The 9,360-nt window shown below is 35.9% G+C and overlaps 1 protein-coding gene across 2 annotated transcripts in view; it reads right to left on the bottom strand.

Moving 5' to 3' along the window:
* Positions 1–9,080, bottom strand: part of dph6 (diphthamine biosynthesis 6) — a 63,289-nt gene extending 54,209 nt beyond the window's left edge. The window contains exons 1-3 of one of the 2 annotated variants that reach the window (XM_066694317.1): positions 8,888–9,080; positions 8,072–8,166; positions 7,709–7,893 (exon numbers count right to left, since the gene is read on the bottom strand). In XM_066694317.1, coding sequence (XP_066550414.1) covers positions 7,709–7,893; positions 8,072–8,166; positions 8,888–8,910 — 303 coding nt within the window. In that variant the 5' untranslated portion in view covers positions 8,911–9,080. The remainder of the gene's footprint in view (positions 1–7,708; positions 7,894–8,071; positions 8,167–8,887) is intronic. The other variant, XM_066694318.1, reaches the window with a different exon arrangement.
* Between the last annotated feature and the right edge of the window lie 280 nt (positions 9,081–9,360).

Below are 9,360 nucleotides of genomic sequence, written 5' to 3'. Positions count from 1 at the left end.
CATGGAGGTTTGATATATTTGATCAATGCATACTACCAGTGCTCACTTATGGCTCTGAAACCTGGGAGAGGTAAAAATTACACAAAGTTTTAATGAGACAAAAAAGCAAGCAGAGTTGCATGTTTTGAACAACAAGAAAAGACACAAAAACAAATAAATGGATCTGAGAACAAACTTAATTATGTGACATTACTGAAAGAGTGAAAATGCTAAAATAGCAGTGGGCCGAACACATTGCAACAAACCAAATATGCACAACAGAATGTATAGAATGGTTCCCAAGAGATGAAAACAGACCTAGATGAAGACCTGGTAAAATTATTTTTTATATCAAAACAAGTGGAAACATTTAACACCTCATCTTGTACTTTTAAGATGTTACATTGTTATCAGCAGCAGCCAAACCATTTTGTTCTACTGTAATATTATTATTTCTTTATGCTCCTGACATCATGGTAACCTGCTACAGAACTGCCTTGATAGTTAAACAAAAGGCCTTGTAAAAACTCTCCATAGATATCATGACAAAATCATATTGGATATCCTCATGTCCGATAGAGAGATCTCATTCTGCATTGCCAAAGACATTTCTTCAATTTTCTTCACAAACTAACCTCTTTAATCTTATATAATAAGGCAGGGATAGTTAAATAAATGTTGCAAGGTGGAATGTGAAACATTTGTCACTTTTAAATGTACATGTCTTTCTGAATAACAGATGCACTCCTTATATAATAATAAACATCAGCAGACCAACTGCCTTATTCTGATAACCTGTATCTAGTAGGTAGTGCAAGCTATCCCAGAGCGTCAACAATATAGGAACTACATAAAGTAATCTCTGTTTCTCAGCGCAGTGCTATGATCAGGCAGAACCAGAATGTGGGAGAGAACAAAGGTTCTTGTTTTAGTCTGGTAGCAGAGGAAGGAGATGCAAAATTGTTATCTTGTAACAAAAGACCCTTGACTTGTCCGGTCAATGCACATATCGTTTGTGTCCCTTTCCTTTCAGAGAAGGACAAGTAATAAAGACTGAAACTCTTGACTACAAAAAAATAAGACAACAAAACTTAACTCTTTCATTGTCTGGACAGGAAGGTTGTGTTTCAATATGTATAAAGATGACAAAAGCACACATTTAAATCTGCAGTCAGAAAGCTATTATGGCTTTCTCTGCAGTCAAACAGGTGATGTCTAATATTAACAGATGTCCTGTTCAAAAAAACTGTGACAAACATATAATACAATGTGTATTGCCAACATTCCCCCCTAGAGGTTTGCTAAAATGGTGAATCAGACATATTATACCACACAAACATCAGGAGTTGAAATTAAGATTATGATGCTTACACAATATATGTTTTGACCCTACAATTGTGTTTTGAATGTTTGAAAAGATAAACCAAAACCTATATATACAGTGCCCACAGTAAGTCTACACCCCCTGTAAACATTTTCACCTTTTGTTGCCTTGGCAGAGAATTAAAACGCATGAAAATAGTTTCCCCATTTATCTAAACACCCTACAACACAACGTCCAAGTAATAAATATTCTAGACATCTGTAGAAAATGTATTAATTAATACAAATTGAAATGGCTTGGATGGATAAGTGTCCAACCCCCTTGTAATCACAATCCTAAATTAGTTCAGGTGTAAGTAATCGCCATCAAAATCACACAGCAAGTTAAGTGGCCTCCACTTGTGTTAAATTGTAGTGATTTATATGGTTTAAAGATAAATTCAGTTATTCTTGTAGGTTCTCTCTGCTGGGTAGTGCATTTCAAAGCAAAGACTCAACTATGAGCACCAGGGATCTTTTCAAATGAACTCCATGACAAAGCTGTTGAAAGGCACAGATCAGCGGATGGGTATAAAATAAGGCCTTGAATATCCCTTGGAACACCATCACAATGATTATTAAGAAGTGGAAGGTGTATGGAACCACCGAGACCCTGTCTAGATCAGTCCGTTCAACAAACCTGGATGACCAAGCAAGAAGGAGACTGATCAGAGAGGCTACCAAAGAGGCCACTTTGCAAGAGCTACAGGCTTCTATGAATAAGACTGGTCAAAGTGGGCATGTGACAACAATATCCAAGGCACTCCACAAACCTGGCCTGTATGACACTCAAGAAAACCCACCTTGAATCCCAATTGAACAATGTAAAAAAAACACTCCATGTGACAAAAACGTTTTTGGTCTGGCTAAACTAAAATGGACCAGATATTTAGTCTGAAAGAAAAGCGTTATGCTTGGTGCAAACCCAATATAATGTATCACCCTAAGAACACCATCCCTAGTGTGAACCATGGTGGGGCAGCATCATGTTATGGGGATGTTTCTCATCAGCAGGGACTGGGGCACTTGTCAGGATAGAAGGGACAATGACTGGAACAAAGTATAGAATGACAAGTCCTTGACAACACCCTGAAGCATACAAACTACACTGGAGTGGCTTAGGAACAAAAAGGTAAAGCTAAACTAAATCCAATTGACAATTTGTGGCATTACTTAATGGACAGATTCCTGCCCTAGGAACTTGACAGACCCAAATATTGGAGTGCAAAGTTGGTAGACAACTATCCCAACAGACTCACAGATGTAATTGCTTCCACCAAGTATGAATTAACTATGGAAGATGGAGACTTATCCAATTATATTTCAGTTTTGTATTTTTAATATATATTTTTTGTACACAATAAAACCATTACCCCCTTAACAATGTAGAGTATATTGTGTAGATAAGTGGGGGAAAAAGGTATTCAATTGCACGAATCTCTGAGGCATTAACAACAAAAAGTGACAAAAGTTCAAGAGTGTGTAGAAAATCTATAGGCACTACATATACATACATTCACACACACACACACACACACATACATACATATATAAAAGATAAGATATTTAAATACTGTAATAAATCCCTTTCTCAGTGCTAATGATTTTATACAAATCTAGTAACAATCACATTCAGTTCTATAGTAAGTATTGTAAGAACCAATAAAGTTAGAACAACTTTATGAAGTTGATTTATTTTCAATTAATTTAAACAGACACCTGTCCCTAACAATTTGATCGATTTGAAACACTTCATATTGTTTTTAAGTGAAAACAAAGCAATCTTTGCAGAAAATAATGTCTAAACACATCATATTCTTAAAAGAGTATTACTTGTTTGTGTTTTTTGGGGGGTTGTTTTTGGATAAAAGCCACTGACATAGCAGAAGAAAGTGTACTAGAGATATCAAGGGATATAAGAAGTGTAATGTTTTATCCTTTGAAGAAATAAGGTTTTGATCTAGACTTTTGTAAATGATGCAACCACTGCTATAACTACAAATACTTTCTTGTATAAATCACATTGCTCTTTTTAAAATCTATAGATATCAAAGGGAGGCAAAATTGTTCACGTCATAAATAACTAAAAACCATTAATATGCATATTACGATATTAGTACTGTCAACTCTGCTCACCAGTTGACCTTTACAATTGTCGCTTCTGTTCAGTTTAGTTTTGAGTTTATTACCATTTTAAAACATTTGCTTCTCTCCTGCACCTAGCATTCCAGGGCTATTTAAGTGCAACCAAAATAGCTGAAATATCAGCAGTAATCTGATATTTTGGTGTCACTTTACTATTTAGAAAATATGGATCCAGTTTTTATGAGGCTTGTGATAGTTTAGAGTCTTGTGCATATTTTTTGTTGCCAAATGTTTCCTGGACTGAGGCTGTCTTGGAGAGGTCAAATGTGTTGCCAATTGAACATTTGATACCAAATGGTCATGCTTTTGTACAGTGCTGGATAAAGAGATGCTGGTATTAAAACAGCTGTCCAAAGTAATCATTTCAAATTAAAGTCCTGAAAAGCACCAAGTTGAATAAGGGAGAGAGTTACCTGCCTCTTTAAACTAAAGCTACATTTTCAATGCCTGCTGTCAGATTACTTTCTTTGCTCCATTGTTATTAATTGAGTTCTAATTGTTGTATTCGGAGAAAGGGTGCTTTGCTCAAAAGAAACAAAAATTGTTAGACTGGGATTAAACGTAAACCGATGGTGTGTCATTACAAACCAACATACCCTGCCAGGTTTAAGAACACATAAGAAATTGAGTGACGGGGTTGGGACAAGCCATGTTACAGCATTGCTCACCATGTTGACGTCTACCTAACCTACAAGCTAAAAACATCACAGACACCCTCACCTGTTCACCACAATTAGAGTGAGCAAGTATATGATTTGGCAAATGATAAATGATATTGATTGTTCAGAATGACTGCCACTTTCAATTACCTCAAAGCAGCTTCACGGGGACATATCAAGGAACAAAAACATTTTTGTTCAGGCCAGGCCAGGTTATTTCATATTGAGGAAAGATAAAAGTGGTATTCATAAAGGCCTGGTAGTTTTGGTCCCTTTCCCAGGATAGCTGATTGTAGGCAAGGTGAAAAAACTTCACGTGTTCACTATGAATGAGTGCTCATACTCCCTTACAGAATATTAATTACACATGCATTTAAATACAAACATTGTATATTTTAAAAAACACTTTCTGTGTGCATCATGTAAACATTGCGACTAGAGCAGTACATTTTTGATAGATACTTTGACTGGTCTTGTAGCGCGTACACTGACGGCTTTGAAGAACAAAAAAGTGCTTTTAATTCATCTTGACATGAACCTTGGAATTTCAGATACCAAATGAACAATTGATATAAGCTTTAAGCAATCAAAATAATTTTATTAGACATTTTTTAATGCAGTTCAGGAGTTCAGGTAAATAAAGAGAGAAAATAATAAAGCGATCAGACAAACAGATAGCTATTTCCGAATTAGGCAAAAACTGAGCTGAACTGGAACATTATTATTGACATGTGCTTATTAACACAAATAAAAGACAGCAGTCTCTAATCTCAGACCACACTGGCACCCCTTACAGTACATACTGTATATTCTTTATGTTTTGAATATATGTTGGAGACATAGTTCAATTATTTAATCTTTCCTCAATGGCTTTAAACAGTGATTTTAAAAGAACAAAAGTTTAATCCTGATCCCATATCCTACAGAAAATAATTAAATGTAAGAGGTCTTTCTCTCTCAAAAACAAACATTTTTTTCATATGAGAGCCAAGTTCAAAGATCAACTTAATCTGGAGACTAGCAGGGGACGGCATGGTTTGTATCATTCTCAGATTACTCAGATCAAAGGGGGATATTCACTTGGAATTACTACTGGGTATTGGAAAATACTTGGGGACAAATCCAGTTTCACAATGGCAAACTCCAACAAAATAACAAATTAAATCTATACATCTATATCAATATCTATATTTGTATATATCACCACCATCACCATATATATGAAAGTCAAGAAAACATTGTATTTGAGTCCAATGGTCATTATGTATATCTGTTCTGTAATTTTAAAAAGCTGAAAGTTGAATCACTTCAATTATCATACACAAAAGACCATAGGTGGCACTATTGCCTCACAATCAGGCTTTTCGAAGTTGTCAAATTTCAGGAATTATATATATATATATAAATATATATATATAAAATTATATTCACAGATAATCCACATAGTTTTTCATCTTTTCTTCCTACAAACCGAACACAAAGCAGACATATTTGAATAAATAATAAGTTGTTACATATTGAATACATTTAACAAAAGCAGATTTTAAATGTTTGTGAACTGAGATTACTTTCTACCAAAAGTATTAGTCTCCACGGACTAAATATATAAATGTCATCAGTAATCCATATTAAATAAATACTCAAGAAAAAAAATGCTACCATTAAAACTTCTGAGACCCTATTTTCTAGCATTTAAGCTTAAAACAGGAAAGGATCAGCCCCCAATTAGTAAACTTTATTTTTCAAACAGGAAAGCGGCTGAAGGGAATGAGTAAAACTGGAAACTCATACTTCTCATTTTGCCATCTCACTGATAAAGGGAGGAAATGTGTGTTTATCAAACTCTGCTGCAAGTGCACAGTTCACTGTGAGCGCTGTAAACAACGCCGGGGCTGCCTATCTCGCCGGCCGTGAGAGACACCCCCGAGTCCCACAACGTGCTATTTAGCAGGAGAGGTCATGTCGGTGATGCCCTGGAAATGGGAAATTAGGAAAACCTGGCAATCACAGGGTCTAAAGCTGATCAGGGAGGGGAGAAAAAAAAAAGCCCTGAGGCATGTTCACCACCCTTCACCGCCAGCCAGGCTGTCTCTGCTCATGTTGGATTACCACAACAGGGCCAGGACCAGGAAAACACATTTTCACACACCTACAGGGGAACACAGGTTGTTGGGTTTTTTTTGTGTTTGTTTACATGATGTCAGGCGATTTCTCACGAAAAGGAAAAACCTCTAAAAATTTGATGTTGTTTGTGGGAGAAGAAAACCAAGGTATATTTTATTAAATGTATGTGGGCAGTTTTCCTTTGACAAGTAAAGCCCTTTTCCTTGGAAGTACGCACCTAAGCAGCTTACTCCCAGCCGTGGGTTATCGGGTGAGTGGTGCCAGGAGTGTTTAATATACATACAAACCTGACAGAGAAATGTCAAATCGACAAAACAAATGCAATTCTTATAAATTATTTGGGGTAAATTGATATTTTCATACTGTACAAGGAAGCATATTTGATAAAATATACATGAAATAAAACTAATTAAAATTTCTCGAATGTCTGTTTCCTTTATTTTTTATACTTAACAGGAAGACAAACACAGAAGCAGCCCGGCATCTGGACGTTTCATCTGCAAGCTGGAAGCAGATCAGGTGTTTCTGGTGGAGTGTGAAGGGCTCTCAAGTGTATAATTGATAAATATAAGGTACTGAAAGTCCGTTCATACATTATTCTTTGATTCTCTCATCAAACAAATACTTCTAGTTGTGTAAAAAATTAACACACTTTGCTTCTATTAATCCGTCAAACAGTCATTTCAAAGAACTTCAGTCACACTTAAAGGAAAAATTAAATTAACATAAAAACAAATAGGACTGATTTTCACTGAAAACGCCTAATGTCTTTAAATCCATTATTTTAACACTATAGTCTGAATTGAACAAATGTCTAATATCATCCAATTCAAAAGTAGCAATTGATAATCAACTCAAAATAGGCATATGAAGACAGGAAATGCCATGTCCTTCGAAATATGCACTATAAGGCCATTTGCTTGAATTCTGACGCACATTACAAACAACAGATTTAAGGCATCCAGTGGAGGAGTGACCTGGCTTTTGAATGCAGAACAATTCATGTTCCAGCATTTGTATTATAATATACACATTTTGAGCCATGCCCATGCCAGAAAACTAATAATTTGTGAAGAGTTCTGTTTCAATAAAAAAAAGAAAGGGTAATATATTCTTATATGTGCATTGTATCCTATCCTTGAAACTCATTTAAGTATAACAGAATAAAGAATGCTTTTAAAAACACTATGTAATTACATTAAAAGGTTTATACCTCTCCTCTCATAAGGGGAAACATACTCTGAAAAGTTGATGGATAGATAGACAGAGCAACACACTCATTTGTTTCAGTAGTATGGCAGATGTAGCTAAAGGTGCATATGTCATGTGACCCTGTTCCCCTGCAACAAATACAACTGAGGTCACAGTATCTGTCAATTTAATAATTTAGTCCACTTCACATATGTTGAACCACTTCCACCAAAGAAAACGAAAGTTACCTTAACAAGCTTCAGCAAGTGATATAGATCCTCAACTTCATCCCCTTCATTTTTGCAGTACGCTCTTCCAATTTCCAAACTCGCTCCTTCAATAGTTCGTCTGTAGAGGGGCAGGTCCATGGCTTCAGCATAGAGGTCGATAGCTTGGTGGCCCACAGTCTGATACATATAGCTGTCTAACTCATCTACATAAAAGATGGACAATTTCAAAAATGCACTGTGTTAACAAAAACAGTTATACAGTAATCAACTGGTGCATTTCAGTTTCCATTAAGGAAAGGGAAAGATATATAAAGGACACTGGTAAGAATTCAATATTTTAGTAATTCAGTATTTTTCCACAGGTAAAACGTGAAGGCCTACCTTTATCTGTTGCAGGCCGCAGGTTGGCTAAAGCCACAATCTGATGTCCAGCTGCAACACACTGCATCATATTGTAGCAGCTGTCCTTGCCACCACTACAACACCATGCAAAAAAGGAGAATACAGGATGCATTATACAGAGAGATCTTTCAGTAGATTACTATTTAGGTCCTGGTTACTCTGGTCATGGTTTTACAAGAATATTGAATGGTTACCAAAAGAACAATAATAAAAACAACAACATGGTAGCAATAGTAAATTATATGAATTATATGATTGTCATGAACCCCCTATGGATTTGAATGGGCATATTTAGCAACAACTGTAGCCACCAGGGTGCAAGTGGGATTTTCAAACACAGTGATAAGGTCCCAAACTGCAACTTCAGGACTGTGTACAAATCCATAAAGCTGTGAGTTACATGAACATCTTCTTTACAGCTGGTAAAATGCGAAAAGTAAGAAACCCAGATTGGTAGCTTGAATGAATGAATATTTCTATTTTATCAGGGGATGTTAAAATGGGTAAACAAACCACCAGACCTTCTTGCTGATCCTATCAAGTTGCATTTAAAAAGTGCTTACTGGCTTTCATATCTTTTTAAATTTGTATTCTATTTTTTACTGCTGTTTGATCATTTTCAGTATATAGTGTAAAGACAGTGTGCCGGAAGCACAATGCAGTCTTCACTGGATTATCTGGAGGGGGAAACAACACGACCCAAATAAACTGAAAGCTGATTTATAGTTTGCACAGCAGTATTAACTAAGCTACATTAGAACTGAAGTACTTCATAATGACAGTATTGTGTGTTACCTTATCAACGCGACTACTTTCATTTTCCGAATTGGAAAAGCAATTTAACATCCAACAATTAAAACACTATACTGTGAATACTAAATCTGGATTCCGACTGTTTTACTATTGGGAACCTGTTATACCGCACACCTTGCAGAGATGCAATGTGTATTTACACTACACGATATAAGCACGCCGCTTGACAGGAGGAACAGTCAGGTCCTCGACACAGGATGTCCTAGCGCCTGCCATATTAAAAATCAACGACAAAATTGCACCTTGCTTTACAAAGACGCATCTTGTGTACATATGACCTTACTTACTACGTTATTTATATAATAAAAAATACAATTTCTAACATCAACTTGTGAAATTAATCCAGGCGTTTCATTTTACATTAGGAATTACTGTGAACACCTATACGCGGAATTTAAAGGGCACTGCACCATTTAATGTTTGACTTGGGGAAAGGGATTGCTAAAGGAATGGTA

Source organism: Amia ocellicauda, chromosome 21 (assembly GCF_036373705.1).
Source record: "Amia ocellicauda isolate fAmiCal2 chromosome 21, fAmiCal2.hap1, whole genome shotgun sequence".
Classification (NCBI taxonomy): Eukaryota; Metazoa; Chordata; class Actinopteri; order Amiiformes; family Amiidae; genus Amia; species Amia ocellicauda.
Note: the sequence above shows the minus strand (reverse complement) of the source record. Positions and strands in the feature narration are given on the sequence as shown.